Here is a 17,288-nt window from a genome sequence, read left to right on the forward strand (position 1 = left end):
CTAAAACGCTCTTCATACACACTTAGTAGTAGAAAATGATACTGACCAATAAAACAGATTTAGAAATAGTGGCATATAAAATTCTATAAGATACCTGCTTATTCTTGGATAGAAAGTCTTTAAATTTTTAATGTGTAGGAGTAGCTATAATGGTGTTCCTGAAAAAAATTCTGATATAAACTTTGCTATGGATCTTAAAACAGTATCACTTATCAAGTCTTCATCAGTTTATATTGAATACAAAACTCCTCTTATTACTCGAGAATTAAACTAGTGGTTTCATTTGTGGTTCTGATTCTGTTAGTGAAAACTAAAATTTCTATAAAAAATTTCTTAGATCTTGGGAAAATTTGGATGAGTAAGTGTGCATGCTAACCTTGACTAATTCAGAACAAGAAATAAATTCCCAAGGGCCATTTCCTGTACTATCAGGAACTCACTAGATGTCTTCCCAAATAGAATCACCTATGACCCTTATACAAGTAAGATGTTGCTGTCTTCATACATTTGAGTGGTTGGTTCATGTCAGTGGTAGACCTGTTAAGCCCTACTGACAGCCCTGGGGCCAAGAGTATATGAGACCCAGCCACAGAGGAAGGCTGTAACCACAGAACAGAGCAAAGCCAACTGGTTCAAGGGGACATTGATACCACAGCCTTGGCCTGAATATAGTGGGGTTCTACACATTCACCTACCTGGCCACCACCCATTATTTATAAATGGGCTGGTGGGAAACCCATAAACAATACAAGGACATGTCTTAAATGTTCAACAAATATATATATAGAGAGCATCTATTATGCTCTCTGGGGTTACATCAGTGAAATAGACACTCATACAGATACCTTCCTGAAAAAAGTTATATGTATAACAAACTCCCTCGAAAGACAGACATAGAAATATTTACCAGGTGTTTTGGTAACATCTCTCAACAGCTCAAAGAGCAAATCTAAGGTCGGGGGTTGGTGCTGACGTGGACAGTTAGACACAGCTGCTGTGAGCTGCTCCAGCAGGATGATCCAGACTTCTATCAGACCTGGAAACCGAAGGCAGACCTCTGTGAAATTCGGTCAAACATAATACAGAATCATCACAAGACCAAACTAAACACTATATATAAAAGACTTCTGAAAACTACCAAGCGCTATATGGATGTAAGGCATCACCCTGTAAGGTAGCCCTCAGTGCCTATAAGCATGGATAAATTATGATTTACATGTTCTGACAAAGTCAAAGAAAAAAAAATACTGTTCAAGTGTCTTCCTTATTCCCCTTCAGGAAGAAGGTGATGTGGTATGTAAATTCTACCATATGAAATAATTGTTAGATTCATTGGGAGTTGATGATAGCAAAGTAATAATATCCTTTTAGTTCCATCACTTTAATCCTTTTCAAAAAAATTATTATAAATATATATAACAAAAATTTGCCATTTTAACCATGTCTACATGTGTAATTCAGTGGTATTAATTACACATATGATGTTGTGGAACCATCATTACTATTAATTTCCAAAACTTTTTCATTACCTCAAAGAGAAACTATAACCAGTAAGCAACAACTCTGCATTCTCCCCATCACTCCAGCACCTGGTAACCTGTGTCTGGCTTATTTCGCTTAGCATAATGTTTTCAAGGTACATCCATGTTGTAGCATGTATCATAACTTCATTCCTTTTTATGGATGAATTATATTCCATTGTATGTATATACCACAGTTTGTTTATTGAGGTACAAAAGTATCTGGAGTAGAATATACAAAATAGCTCACTCTATATCTTATTTTAATACTTCTAATTTTCCAGCAAAAGAAAACTGTATGAGAAGATGCAATGTTGAAATATTCCCATTTAAAAAAACCTACTTCCCCAATTTTGAATATCCCCATTAATAGGAGCCAAAACCAAAGTCATGGACAATAAATATAAGAAAACCAGGTGACAAGAAATTCTCATGAACCTCAAAATATAAGTGGGGGTGGACAAGCTAATTAATAGTATATGCAGGGGAACGAAAAACATGTTATACGCTACTGTAAGGGGAGCAACCAATAAAATCCAAGTGGAAAACTCTACGTGACAAAGAACCTCACCACTTCAACAAATAGATTGCAAAGACGTAAAAGAGAGTTGGAGAGGAAAATCTATAGATTGACAAGGACTTAAGAGATGGAGCAGCCAAACATGTAGGGTAGATCTTACATGAATCTTGAAAATTAACTGATATGTATAAGAAAACTGGCAAATTGGCTATAAGGTAAAAATAGCTGAATTGGCCTTGGACGTGAATCCGGGCCTGTCAAGCCCAGGTGGAGTCCCAAGCACTCTGGGCAGTACGGGCGGTGCAAATGGCCTGGCTCTGACCCGGAGGACACCAAGCTGTCCTGTGCACCTGAGGCCACTGCCCTGCCCCTCCGGCGGCTCCAGGTCCCCATTGCCGCGCACCAGCCAGGCAGTTCCAGGGATTTCGATGTCCATGTCTTTGGGTGACCATTACTTCGCCTGCCACATGCTTGCGGGATATTGGTTCCCAGGCCGGAGGTCAGGCCCGAGCTCCTGTGGTGGGAGCTCCAAGTCCAAACCGCTGGACTAACAGAGAACCTCAGACCCCAGGGAATATCAATTGGAGTAAGGCTTTGCAGAGGTCCTCATCTCAGCACCAAGACCCAGCTCTATCCAACTGCCTGCAAACTCCAGTGCTGGATGTCTCAGGCCAAACAACCAATAAGACAGGAATACAGAAGCACCCATCAAAAAAAAAAAAAAAAATTAAATGACAAAAAAATATGTTACAGATGAAGAAGCAAGGTAAAAACCTACAAGACCAAATAAATGAAGATGAAATAGGCAACCTACCTGAAAAAGAATTCAGAGTAATGATAGTAAAGATGATCCAAAATCTCAGAAACAGATGGAGAAAATACAAGAAAAATTTACAAGGATCTAGAAGAACTAAAGAGCAAACAAGCAGTGGTGAACAACACAATTACTGAAATTAAAAATAATCTAGAAGGAATCAATAACAGAATAACTGGGGCAGAAGAACAGATACGTAAGCTGGAAGATAAAATGGTGGAAATAAGTGCCAGGGAGCAGAATAAAGAAAAAAGAATGAAAAGAATTGAGGACAGTCTCAGAGACCTCTGGGACAATATTAAATGCACCAACATCCAAATTATACGGGTTCCAGAAGAAGAAGAGAAAAAGAAAGGGTCTGAGAAAATACTTGAAGAGATTATAGTTGAAAACTTCCCTAACATGGGAAAGGGAATAGTCAATCAAGTCCAGGAAGCACAGAGAGTACCATACAGGATAAACCCAAAGAGAAACATGCCGAGACACATATTAATCAAACTATCAAGAATTAAATACAAAGAAAAATATTAAAAGCAGCAAGGGAAAAGCAACAAATAATACATAATAATAATAAAATACAAGGGAATCCCCATAAGGTTAACAGCTGATCTTTCAGCAGAAACTCTGCAAGCCAAAGGGAGTGACAGGACGTATTTAAAGTGATGAAAGGGAAAAACCTACAACCAAGATTACTCTACCCAGCAAGGATCTCATTCAGATTCAATGGAGAAATTAAAACCTTTACAGACAAGCAAAAGTTAAGAGAATTCAGCACCACCAAAGCACCTTTACAACAAATGCTAGAGGAACTTCTCTAGGCAGGAAACACAAGAGAAGGAAAAGACCTACAATAACAAACCCAAAACAATTAAGGAAATGGTAATAGAAACATACATATCAATAACTACCTTAAATGTAAATGGATTAAATGCTCCAACCAAAAGACTGGTTGAATGGATACTAAAACAAGACCCGTATATATGCTGTCTACAGGAGACCCACTTCAAACCTAGGGACACATACAGACTTAAAGTGAGGGGATGGAAAATGATATTCCATGCAAATGGAAATCAAAAGAAAGGTGGAGTAGCAGTTCTCATATCAGACAAGCTAGACTTTAAAATAAAGACTATTACAAGAGACAAAGAAGGACACTACATAATGATCAAGGGATCAATCCAAGAAGAAGATATAACAATTGTAGATATTTATGCACCCAAAATAGGAGCACCTCAATACATAAGGCAAATGCTAACAGCCATAAAAGGGGAAATCGAAAGTAACACAATCACAGTAGGGGACTTTAACACCCCACTTTCACCAATGGACAGATCATCCAAAATGAAAATAAATAGGGAAACACAAGCTTTAAATGACACATTAAACAAGATGGACTTAATTGATATTTATAGGACATTCCATCCAAAAACAACAGAATACACTTTCTTCTCAAGTGCTCATGGAACATTCTCCAGGATAGACCATATCTTGGGTTACAGATCAAGCCTTGGTAAATTTAAGAAAATTGAAATCATATCAAGTATCTTTTCCAACCACAATGCTATGAGAGTAGATATCAAATACAGGAAAAAATCTGTAAAAAATACAAACACATGGAGGCTAAACAATACACTACTAATAACCAAGAGATCACTGAATAAATCAAAGAGGTAATCAAAAAATACCTAGAAACAAATGACAATGAAAACACGATGACCCAAAACCTATGGGATGCAGCAAAAGCCGTTCTAAGAGGGAAGTTTACAGCAATACAATCCTACCTCAAAAAACAATAAAAATCTCAAAGAACCTAACCTTACACCTAAAGCAATTAGAGAAAGAAGAACAAAAAAAAAAAAACCCCAAAGTTAGCAGAAGGAAAGAAATCATAAACATCAGATCAGAAATAAATGAAAAAGAAATGAAGGAAACAATAGCAAAGATCAATAAAACTAAAAGCTGGTTCTTTGAGAAGATAAACAAAATTGATAAACCATTAACCAGACTCATCAAGAACAAAAGTGAGAAGACTCAAATCAACAGAATTAGAAATGAAAAAGGAGAGGTAACAACTGACACTGCAGAAATACAAAGGATCATGAGAGATTACTACAAGCAACTCTATGCCAATAAAATGGACAACCTGGAAGAAATGGACAAATTCTCAGAAAAGCACAACCTTCCAAGACTGAACCAGGAAGAAATAGAAAATATAAACCAATCACAAGCACTGAAATTGAAACTGTGATTAAAAATCTTCCAACAAACAAAAGTCCAGGACCAGATGGCTTCACAGATGAATTCTATCAAACATTTAGAGAAGAGCTAACACCTATCCTTTTCAAACTCTTCCAAAATATAGCAGAGGGAAGAACACTCCCAATCTCATTCTATGAGGCCACCATGACCCTGATACTAAAACCAGACAAAGATGTCACAAAAAAAGAAAACTACAGGCTGATATCTCTTGGTGAACACTGATGCAAAAATCCTCAGCAAAATACTAGCAAACAGAATCCAACAGCGCATTAAAAGGATCATACACCATGATCAAGTGGGGTTTATCCCAGGGATGCAAGGATTCTTCAATATACGTAAATCAATCAATGTGATACACCATATTAACAAATTGAAGGATAAAAACTATGATAATCTCAATAGATGCAGAAAAAGCTTTTGACAAAATTCAACACCCATTTATGATTAAAAACTCTCCAGAGAGTAGACATAGAGGGAAGCTACCTCAACATGTTAAAGGCCATATATGACAAACCCACAGCCAACATCGTTCTCAGTGGTGAAAAACTGAAACCATTTCCTCTAAGATCAGGAACAAGACAAAGTTGCCCACTCTCACCACTATTCAACATAGTTTTGGAAGCTTTAGCCACAGCAATCAGAGAAGAAAAAGAAATAAAAGGAATCCAAATAGGAAAAGAAGTAAAACTGTCACTGTTTGCAGATGACATGACACTTTACATAGAGAATCCTAAAGATGCTACCAGAAAACTACTAGAGCTAATCAATGAATTTGGTAGAGTAGAAGGATACAAAATTAATGCACAGAAATCTCTTGCATTCCTATATACTAATGACGAAAAATCTGAAAGAGAAATTAAGGAAACACTCCCATTTACCATTGCAACAAAAAGAATAAAATACCTAGGTATAAACCTATCTAATGAGACAAAAGACCTGTATGCAGAAAACTATAAGACACTGATGAAAGAAATTAAAGATGATACAAACAGATAGAGAGATATACTATGTTCTTGGATTGGAAGAATCAACATTGTGAAAATGACTATACTACCCAAAGCAATGTACAGATTCAATGCAATCCCTATCAAACGACCAATGGCATTTTTCACAGAACTAGAAAAAAAATTTCACAATTTGTATGGAAACACAAAAGACCCCGAATAGCCAAAGCAGTCTTGAGAAAGAAAAAAGGAGCTGGAGGAATCAGGCTCCCTGACTTCAGACTATACTACAGAGCTACAGTAATCAAGACAGTATGGTACTGGCACAAAAACAGAAATATAGATCAATGGAACAGGATAGATAGCCCAAAGATACACACATGCACATATGGTCACCTTATCTTTGATAAAGGAGGCAAGAGTATACAATGGAGAAAAGACAGCCTCTTTAATAAGTGGTGTTGGGAAAAATGGACAGCTACATGTAAAAGAATGAAATTAGAACACTTCCTAATATCATACACAAAAATACACTCAAAATGGATTAAAGACCTAAATGTAAGGCCAGACACTATCAAACTCTTAGAGGAAAACATAGGCAGAACACTCTATGACATAAATCACAGCAGGATCCTTTGTGACCCACCTCCTAGAGAAATGGAAATAAAAACAAAAATAAACAAATGGGACCTAATGAAACTTAAAAGCTTTTGCACAGCAAAGGAAACTACAAACAAGACGAAAAGACAGCCCTCAGAATGAGAGAAAATATTTGCAAACAAAGCAACTGACAAAGCATTAATCTCCAAAATATACAAGCAGGTCATGCAGCTTAATATTAAAAAAACAAACCACCCAATCCAAAAATGGGCAGAAGGCCTAGACATTTCTCCAAAGAAGATATACAGACTGCCAACAAACACATGAAAGGATGCTCAACATCACTAATCATTAGAAAAATGCAAATCAGAACTACAATGAGATGTCACCTCACACTGGTCAGAGTGGCCATCATCAAAAAATCTACAAACAATAATGCTGGAGAGAGTGTGGAGAAAAGGGAACCCTCTTGCACTGTTGGTGGGAATGTAAATTGATACAGCCACTATGGAGAACAGTATGGAGGCTCCTTAAAAAACTAAAAATAGAACTAACATATGACCCAGCAATCCCACTATTGGGCACATACCCTGAAAACCATAATTCAAAAAGAGTCATGTACCACAGTGTTCATTGCAGCACTATTTACAATAGCCAGGATATGGAAGCAACCTAAGTGTCCATTGAGAGATGAATGGATAAAGAAGATGTGGCACATATATACAATGGAATATTACTCAGCCATAAAAAGAAACGAAATTGAGTTATTTGTAGTGAGGTAGATGGACCTAGAGACTGTCATACAGAGTGAAGTAAGTCAGAAGGAGAAAAAACAAATACCATATGCTAACACATATATATGGAATCTAAAAAAAAAAATGGTTCTGAAGAACCTAGGGGCAGGACAGGAATAAAGATGCAAATGTAGAGAATGGACATGAGGACACAGGGAGGGGGAAGGGTAAGCTGGGCTGAAGTGAGAGAGTATCACTGACATATATACACTACCAAATGTAAAATAGATAGCTAGTGGCAAGCAGCTGCACAGCACAGGGAGATCAGCTCAGTGTTTTGCAACCACCTAGAGGGGTGGGATAGGGAGGGTGGGAGGGAGATGCAAGAGGGAGAGGATATGGTGATATACATATGCATATAGCTGATTCACTTTGTTATACAGCAGAAACTAACACAACACTGTAAAGCAATTATACTCCAATAAAGATGTTAAAAAAAAAAAAGCTGAAGCTGGGTGATAGGTACATGAAGGTTCATTATACCATTCTGTCTAGTTTTATATGTGTTTGAAATTTCCATAAGAAAATGGAAAAGCAATTATTTGCCTTCAGAAACCAGAGGAATAATATCTAAGTATATTAATGATGAGAAGTAATTTTTAATACTAACTTAAAGCTTTTACTTTTATTCTTTTCTCTGATCTAGCTATGTTTCATATATAATTATAACTTTAAAGCCCTCAATGAATTTATACTGTGGGAAACCTTAGATGGGCTGCCTAGAAAAAAAATGGATTAACGATTTGCACAAATGGGCAGGGAATGCTCACTGTTACATATACAAACTGTTTACAACTGTTTTAAAGACTGTATTATAGACAAGCAACATTAGCTTCTGCTTTTAGCTGTCTGGGTTGGAGGTTTAAGATGCTATGTAAAAATTCCTATCTAATCATTAAAAATGAAACCTCTATTAGGCAACATCTAGCCAATTTCCAATATTTAATCGTTCTCTACAGTAGATATTTATTCTTTCCTATATTTTTTCCTAAAAACGAATCTGAATTTGTAAGGTTTTACTGTTTATAATCCCTATGGAAAACTGGAAAATTTCTAGATATCCCCGTGAGTTTGTGTCTGAAAAATAAAATAGAAGAATAATTAAAAACAAACAAAAAAGCAAATTAAAAAACCTTCCCCAGAAAGTCCTTTTGCAAGGGTTTGAAACACCTATGCTCAGACATTAGACTTCTTTCAGGATATCATTTCCATTTTTCGGTCTAGAAACAGGACAGGGTCATCTGAATTAGAAGACAGCAAATGTGAACATGAGTGAACCAATCTGAAAATTATCTGAAGTTACTAGATTGAAGTCGAATTCACAGGAAATTACACAGGAACTAATTTGAAACACATTCTTTTAATGAGCCTTCAGCTTCACCAGTCACAGATTCTCTCTTCAGTAATGGCTTAATTTCCCCAGTCTCTTACCAGATAGTCCTACAGGAAGTAATTATATAATGATTGTGTTTCCTAGACGGTATTAAAGACAATTACCAGCCAATTTAAGTATCAATGCACCAAAAGCAACCACAGTCCAATTTGGTACATACAAAAGAATTCGGAGTTAAAAACTATATTTAGTGGAATCTGAAAATCTACACTGGTTTTAGATGGAGGTATCCATCTAAAAAGGATTGGTTTGGAGACATTGATGTAAAATGTTTTCGGAGAGTCCATGGAAACTTTAGGTAGGCTTGTTCTGTTAGAATTATAAATAATAACAACATAAATGGATGATCATTCATGATCTGTAAACTACTGAATTCATGGCTTAGACTTTTGGGAATACAAACATAGCAAATAACCTGGTTAGGCCCAATCAATTAACTTACCAGTGTCATCATCAAAGTCAGACAAGACTGACTCAATTCCATCCTCACTGCTTGCCGACTGCTCCTGAAGTCTTCGGGGCAAGCTAGCGAGTCGCCCACTAAGGAATATTGGCTTCAAGGGCATTTTGTAGATTTTGGCCAACAACTAAATTAAAAATACCAAATTGCAATTATATATTGGAAAAAGCCGCACTCTATTAAATGACAACAAAACTATATACCGGAAGAGAAGGTGGAGAGAAAACCAGAAAAGCTCCCACTGTAGCAAAGTTTTAAATTTGCTTGTGATTTGGATTCATAAGGCAGTTCACAAGAGGCATTTATCCCATGAAGCAGCTGAAACAGCATTCAGTGGCAACAAAAAGGTAGAGGAAAAGATTCTGTGGATACCTTTTCAGCATCTTAATTGCATAGGAGTTTTATAGACTTTTATAAACCTGTGAAGGGAACCATAAACATGTCAAGAATTTTTGCCTAAGAGAGAGTGTTCTATGGGGATCATTGGGAAGAGAGTCTGTAGGCAAATGAGATACCAGACTCTGATTTCCCTTCCCCTGACTCAACATCAAGGAAATGGGTTTGGGGGTAGGGCACACGGGGGATGGAGGAATCCGAGGGCAGGGTGGGTGCCATGAAGGCATGAGAAGCAGAGCTAACAGGCTGCTCCCCTCTCACTGCTACGGCCCAGCCCGCCGGGATCTGTTACTGGGACAGACGCCCAAGGAGCCTTGTACCTTCACGAATTAGAATTGTGCCTGCTGTGCCCCTACTGTTTCAGAAATTAGGGAAACAGCTGGGAGCGAGACAGACAGAAATCCTGCCCTGTGCGTCTTACAGACATACTCCTTGCACAAATAATAAATAAAATTTCTGACAGAAACGTTACAGGAAAAATTAGACAGGCGGTCCTAGAAAGAGCGACCTAGGTGTGTGGGGAGTGCTGGCAGGGAGTTGGTAGATACCTAAGCCCTGGTCTCTCTGAGGAGATGATGTCTCAGATGAGATCTGGACCATAAGGCGTGTCGTACAGAGATCTGAGGAGAGAAACTTCCAGGCCGAGGGAACAGCAAGAGCCCTGAGCAGTAACAAGTAGGGTGTGTTTGAGGGACAGAAAGGGAGCGCGGCGAACACAGTGAGTGAGGGGGGAAAGGTGGCGGGGTCCGGTCATGTGGGCCTTGTGGAAGCGGCTGGAGGAGGAAATCAGGGCTGTGCATCCTTTCTAAAGCCCTGGGGCTTAACGCTGTCAGTGCTATCACCAAGGGAGAGTGAGGAACAGACAGACAACAGGACGCCAGGGACACAACCTTAGAAGACAGGAAAAGAGCTACGGAGAGGGGTTGTCGCTGAAGCCCAGGGAGAAAGGGCTTTGAGAAGGGACCATCATCTTGTTCCACGGGCGTGTGACACGGTAACGACAGAGAGTCACTGGACTTCGCATAAGGAAGGTCACTGTTCACACTGATAAACGATGTTTCATTGGATTTTTTTTTTTTTTTTACTAGATCTTGACTGCATACAACCCTCTTACTTTTTCTAATGTCTCTTTTCACTGTGTGCAGCCCACTGTCCATGTTTTCATACCATCGGGAGGATTTCCTGTGACCTCTTAGCCTGACACAGATATAGAGATTATGGTAGTTCATGTATCGCGGAGTATGAATGAGACGTTTCAGAGATCTCAAAACCCAATTGTGTGTTTTAGTACATTTTCATTACTTTCTTTCTCTCCTTTGTAGAAGTGGGGGGACAAAAATTTATACTCCAAATCTAAGCCCCAATCTCCTCAGAGACAGCAGAAAGTACTTCTCTCGGGCGTCCACAAAATACCTCCATGCATGTTTTGTAAGCATCTTCTGAGGTGGGTTTCGGGGCCTGCGTACCTGAGAACAGCGCCTGAGGTAATCCAGGGCAGGGAGGCACAGGTCTGGGGACGTGGCTCCGGGTCCTGGGACACAGTCTCCGATTTCTTTACAGTCCACCTCCCCTGGGGGCAGCAGGGGAGACAGAGACAAATAGTTTATCCCCTTATAACAGAAGACCTACTTAGTCATACAGCATGCGTTCCCCAAACGTCTACTAACATAGAAAAGGAAAAATTACTCCAAATTGTACAACCCTTTCACTCAAATTTCCCCCTACATGTGTAAATGTTAAACACATTTGGGATCACGCTGTACATCTTACCTTGTTGAAATTATTCTGTTCTGTAACTCCCCTTTTCACTAAACAATGACCACTTTTTCCATATCCTGCGACAGTACTTTCAGTGGCTGGATGGTGGTTTTTTGTACCTGGACACAATGCAATTTTTCTAATTCACTTCCCTGGGCCCTGCTGTTGATGGTGTGACTCTGAAGCTTTGATGACAGGATGATCCTCGAGACCAGCCATGTGCTGGGCAGAAAGGAAGCACTAGGGCCCTCTCTGTTTGGAAAAGGACCTCCTTCGTTGCCAGGACTCAGCACTAAACAGTGATGATAAAGGAAGACTCTGGGAAGATCTGAAACATCTGGGGTTTGGGGATGGAGACTACTAAATTGAACTGAAATGACTTCTATTTTGTGTGTATATATCTAGAAATTTAACAGATCTCTAGAGGGCATCTAGATAGTCTATAGGCATACAGTAGTTGGAAATTATCATTTTTCTTCTCATGTAAGAATCTACTTCTATACTTTTAATAAAATTATTCCACAGTACTGTAATTGTTTCTAACTGTCTACAATTGTAGCAACCGGCACCCTTACCTGTGGGTAAACAGACATAATTACTAGGTATTAGTTAAAATTTAGGAGACAAAGAGGCATGTTTCTCCTTAAGAAAGAAAAGATAACCATTTGTATATTTTAGATCAGGGACTGGTAAACTTTTTTTTATACAGGGTCAGACAGTAAATATTTTAGGCTTTGCAGGTCACACTCTCTTTGTTGCAACTTCTCAACTCTGTCACGATAGCACAAAAACAACCACAGACAAATGACCAGGGCTGTGTTCCAATAAAACTTTACTTCTAAAAACGCTGAGTGGGGGGCATTGGCCTGTGGGCCATAGTTTGCCAACCCCTGGTTTAGATTAACACACCTTAGAGTATAAAAACACAGAGCAGTTCAAATTCATGTTGACATAACCAAGTGGGAATAAAAAATAAATCCATTTCCTATCCTGTTAATCACAGTGTTCCAAGTTTTTTACGGAGGCTGCTGTCACACATCAAAGTCTGTGCACGGGGCGGCCCCTGGAGGCGGGCAGGACACAGCCAGCGTGGCTGTGCCCACTGACCCCAAGCCACAGACAAGTAACTCCACCTTATAATTCACAGAAAAAAATGGAATCTTTCTGTTTTAAATATCCTCAGGTGCGCACTGATAATTCTGCACCTCCATTTTCAGGCCCCAGCTCCCTCGCTGAGATAAGATCTCAAATTTCTAACATTTCTACCGTGAAAATTTCTAACATCTCCACTTGAATATTTCATAGAAACTCAACATGTCCCAGTGTCCAAAGATAGAATTCATTATTGTTCCTCTCCTCCACTCCTTTTGGATATCCTAATTCTGGGAAACATCAGTCCTGGCAAGGAACTTGGGGAGTCAACCTCAGTTCCACCCTCTCTTAGGCCCCACATCAGAGCAGTCCAAGCCCTCCGGATCCCACCTCTACAATATCCTGAGCTCCATCCTCTCTGCTCTCTCCCAAACTCCTGCACACTGGTCTCTGCCTGTAGCCTCTTGTCCTTACCCACAGGGGCACACGCCTGCTAGTTTAGTTTCTAAGGTCACATGTGATACACCACTCGGTGGCTTCAAAACCTTCCCTGCACGTTCTCGATTTCCCGGTGTGGCATGCAGGGCCCTTTAGAGCCTGGCCCCTTCCTCCCTTTCCAACTCATCACCCAGGATCCCTCCTTTGTGGCACCTCCAACGTACCCTACTCTTAGAAAAGTAAACCTACAGGAGCTCACACCGCGAAGTTCAAATGTCACTTTCCCTTTGAAGTCTGCATGGCCCTACTACCAAGCACCCCATCTCAGCTGCTTGTTCATTTCAGCTTAAATGGCTTTTTTTTTTTCCCTAGCCTCTATGAAAATATCCATCTTCCTGAACTGTGACTATTGATTTGTGTGTCTGTTTCCCAGAAGAGGCTGTGAGCCTCTCACAGGCAGGAAGCATGTTATATTCATCTGTGTATCCCCATAGCATGTACAGGTCACCATGCCCCCGTAGCAGGCCCTCGACTGTTCACCAAACAACAGAATACCAATAATAATGGTTCTTAAATAAAATATAGGGTTGTGGAATAATGGAAAATACATATGTTGGTCTCCGCCTCTGGCTCCTGGCACAGAGCTCCTAAAACCCTAATTTCCCAAATGATAAGACTACTAGGAGCATCTTTGGTTCTAATATTTGATCTTCAACTCTAGTTCCTGATGCAGAGCTCCTAAATCCCTTGGAATTTCCTGGGTGATAGAGTCTTTTGTTCTAGTGAGGCAAAGCTTGGTAAGCTCCTGGACGGGGGCTGGTCACCAGAAAGACCATAGGAAGAAGAGGGGGGTTGGAAATTGAGTTAATGATTGATCATGGCCACATGATGAAGCCTCCATAAGAAATCCCCAGAGTATGGCGTTCAGGGAGCTTCTGGGTTGGTGAACACATCTACATGCTGGGAGGAGGGTGTACCCCAACTCCATGAGGGCAGAAGCTCCTGAGCTTGGGACCCTCCTGGACCTCAACTTATATAATCTCTTGATCTGGCTGTTTATCTGTATCCTTTATCATATCTATTATTATATAATAAGCTGATAAATGTAAGCATTTCCCTGAGTTCTGTGAGTTGTTCTAATGAATCACTGAATCCAAAGGATGGGGGGGTCATGGGAACCTCTGATTTGTAGCCAAGTTAAACAGAAGTTGTGGGTAACTTGGGGACCTTCTACTTGTAATTGTCATTTGAAATGGCGGGGGGCAGTCTCATAGGACTGAGCCCTTCACCTGTGGGGTCTGCTGGTCTAACTCTGGTTGGGGTCAGAATTGAATTGACAATAGGACACCCAGCTGGTATCACAGAGAACTGCTTGGTGTGGGAACAAAGCCCACACATCTGGCGTCGGAACTCTTGTGAGTGAGGTAGTAGTTGAGAGAGTAAAGGAGAAATACAGGAGGAAAGTTTTTTCTAAACAAGGACTGGATTTTTTACTATCTAAGGCAGAGATTCATTACTTTAAGGTATTCTTATGATTAAGATACTAAACTGTTTGGCTTCTATTTAACGTAGAGCAGAGTTTAAAAAGAATAAAATCTTACTCTGTCTTTCAAAAGAAACCTTCCTCTGAAGCCCAGTATGTAAAGTGGATAAGTGAGGGGCTTTCATGGTTGCCCCTCAGCTCAGCCCTCTATTTCCCAGGGTATACAGAAGCATAGAATGGGTGTAGGTAAGAATAGAATATAACAAGGATGGTCTGTGGATCAGACTTGTGGCCTCCAGCCTCTGTCTTGAAACTTGCATTTTATTCCTGCTCCAAAATAAGGGGAACATGAATGAAGTCACCTAGCTTCTCTGTGTCCTATTTTCTTTTACAAAGAAATTGTCAGTTATTTTGCAAGAATACAAAAGAATATTATGGACCTTATATTTTCTTTTTTTAAAAGGTTCTCAAGGCTCCAGGTCTCAGAGCACACCACGGTGAAACTCAAAACTTGAAGGCTTAAGTTCCTTCTAAACTTTGGGTTTAACTAACTGCCACTCCCTTCCACTTCACCCCAGATAAACACGTGTTATACAAACATCTGATCAGGCAGGTTATGCTGTATAGCAAGACTCTACTGTGTTAAAGTATTTCTAAATTAAGCATAAAATCAGCTAGGTAGTTCCTAAAACACACGAAGTCTCAAAGAAGGGTGACTTCTACACCTTCAAAATACGTTTTGTAATCAGTAAGGTCTGGGGGAAGGCATTCTTAATTTTTGCTTAAGAGCTGGGAACTCAAACTCTAATTAGGCTAATAGACTAATTAATAGACTTCTAATTATGTGACACCGAGGACAGTAGTTTCCTGTGTGAGGGTAATTATTGAACATAATATTGAATATTTTAAGATTCAAAAAGAAGTTGGAGTAAAATATCATATGAAGACATGTTTCATTATAAAATTATTCCATGAACACAATGGAAAGTATCAACCCTGGACAGAGTCAAAGCCGCGTTTACAGTAAGCTTTGTGCGTCTGAGCGCACAGCATAGCGCCATCTGCCCCTATACCAGGATGCCTGCTTGCCTGCTGCAGCCCGATCACACAGAGCCATCCAGGAGAGGGTCCCCAGCTGTCAGGAGGCAGTAAAGGAGGGCTCCACTTACCCAGTCCTTTGACAAACTTCATAAGGCACATGATGTAACTAGTGGCCGCATTAGCAAAGACCTGGATGTTGTCGGTATTGAGAAAAGCTTCAAATACATCAAACACCGGAGCCTGGCCTTTTCCTGAGGGAGGAAGATTATAGAGTTTTAAGAAGGTTAAGGCTCTACCCTTCAGGTTGCCCATACTCCCAGCACCTTCCACAGAACCTTAAAAAAGGTCTGTTAGCTCTATTTACAATAGCCAGGACATGGAAGCAACCTAAGTGTCCATCATCGGATGAATGGATAAAGAAGATGTGGCACATATATACAATGGAATATTATTCAGCCATAAAAAGAAATGAAATGGAGGTATTTGTAATGAGGTGGATGGAGTTAGAGTCTGTCATACAGAGTGAAGTAAGTCAGAAAGAGAAAAACAAATACAGTATGCTAACACATATATATGGAATCTAAGAAAAAAAAAAAAAAAAGGTCATGAAGAACCTAGTGGCAAGACGGGAATAAAGACACAGACCTACTAGAGAATGGACTTGAGGATATGGGGAGGGGGTGGGGTGAGATGTGACAGGGTGAGAGAGTGTCATGGACATATATACACTACCAAATGTAAAATAGATAGCTAGTGGGAAGCAGCCGCATAGCACAGGGAGATCAGCTCGGTGCTTTGTGACCACCTAGAGGGGTGGGATGGGGAGGGTGGGAGGGAGGGAGATGCAAGAGGGAAGAGATATGGGAACATATGTATATGTATAACTGATTCACTTTGTTATAAAGCAGAAACTAACACACCATTGTAAAGCAATTATACTTCAATAAAGATGTTTAAAAAAAGGTCTGTTGGAGAAAAGCCTGGGCCTTTTGACTGGATAACTGGCTTGGTTCCCATGCTGTCCTTCTCAGCTTTGCCTGCAGAGGGAACTGTAGGAAGGCTATGAAGAGAGCTCGGTAGAGGGACCAGGGCAAAGCCGGCTGAACACAGGGCTGAGGCAATGTGTAGGTCTACATAGGGCGATTAAATATGTGGTCTTTTGGAATTCTCCTCCACACATAATTATAGGGAAGGGAAGGTTTAGATAAATCCCTGATGGCATATACTAATTTATTCATACCTGAGCCGAAAAGAGTTAACATAGAAGGCTTAAGGCTGCTATCCTTAGAAAGGCCTGCTTGTACAGTGGGCCCTGGGCTGGAGTCTGGGAAGCTGGCTCTCAGAATATTCCCAAACAACAGTTAACTGGATGGTTCACTGTGACTGGATGGTTGGTGCAAACAATGTGGTTTAATCTGAACCTCTGCTTTTTTTCAGGCAGTATGGATTTTGGAATATGCTAGGCAGAGGGTACCTAAGTGACCAGCCCTTAGCTGGGTCTCTAGTGGGCTTCCCTGGGCAGAAAGACCTACACACTGCCCTATGGTCATACATGTTGCTGCATTTTCCCTGCTGGAGGAAGACTGTGCCCTGTGGGAGCCCCTCATGGGACGGTGAGGGCTCAGGGAAGCCTGTGCAGGGATTCTGTGTTTTCCCCTTAGGATCTGGCTTGTCCTTACTATGTTGCCATAATAAATCTTGGCTGTTAGCCATGTAATAAATCTGAGCTATGTAATAAATCTTGGCATAACTACATGCTGAGTCCCAGGAGTCCTT

General features: G+C 40.1%; 1 protein-coding gene and 1 long non-coding RNA gene across 6 annotated transcripts in view; one reads left to right on the forward strand and one right to left on the reverse strand.

Annotated features, from left to right (window-relative positions):
* LOC309635029 overlaps nt 1–17,288 on the forward strand; it is a 207,757-nt gene that overhangs the window by 66,764 nt on the left and 123,705 nt on the right. The gene's annotated exons all lie outside the window — the stretch shown is intronic.
* Nucleotides 1–17,288, reverse strand: part of ARFGEF3 (ARFGEF family member 3) — a 202,022-nt gene that overhangs the window by 30,725 nt on the left and 154,009 nt on the right. For all 5 annotated transcript variants that reach the window (XM_082405594.1, XM_082405593.1, XM_082405597.1 and 2 more), the window contains 4 exons: nt 15,641–15,763; nt 11,167–11,270; nt 9,287–9,431; nt 908–1,036 (listed from right to left, as the gene is read on the reverse strand). In XM_082405594.1, the coding sequence (XP_082261720.1) occupies nt 908–1,036; nt 9,287–9,431; nt 11,167–11,270; nt 15,641–15,763 (501 nt within the window). The remainder of the gene's footprint in view (nt 1–907; nt 1,037–9,286; nt 9,432–11,166; nt 11,271–15,640; nt 15,764–17,288) is intronic.

Source organism: Balaenoptera borealis (genome assembly GCF_965194805.1).
Source record: "Balaenoptera borealis genome assembly, chromosome: 9".
NCBI lineage: Eukaryota > Metazoa > Chordata > Mammalia > Artiodactyla > Balaenopteridae > Balaenoptera > Balaenoptera borealis.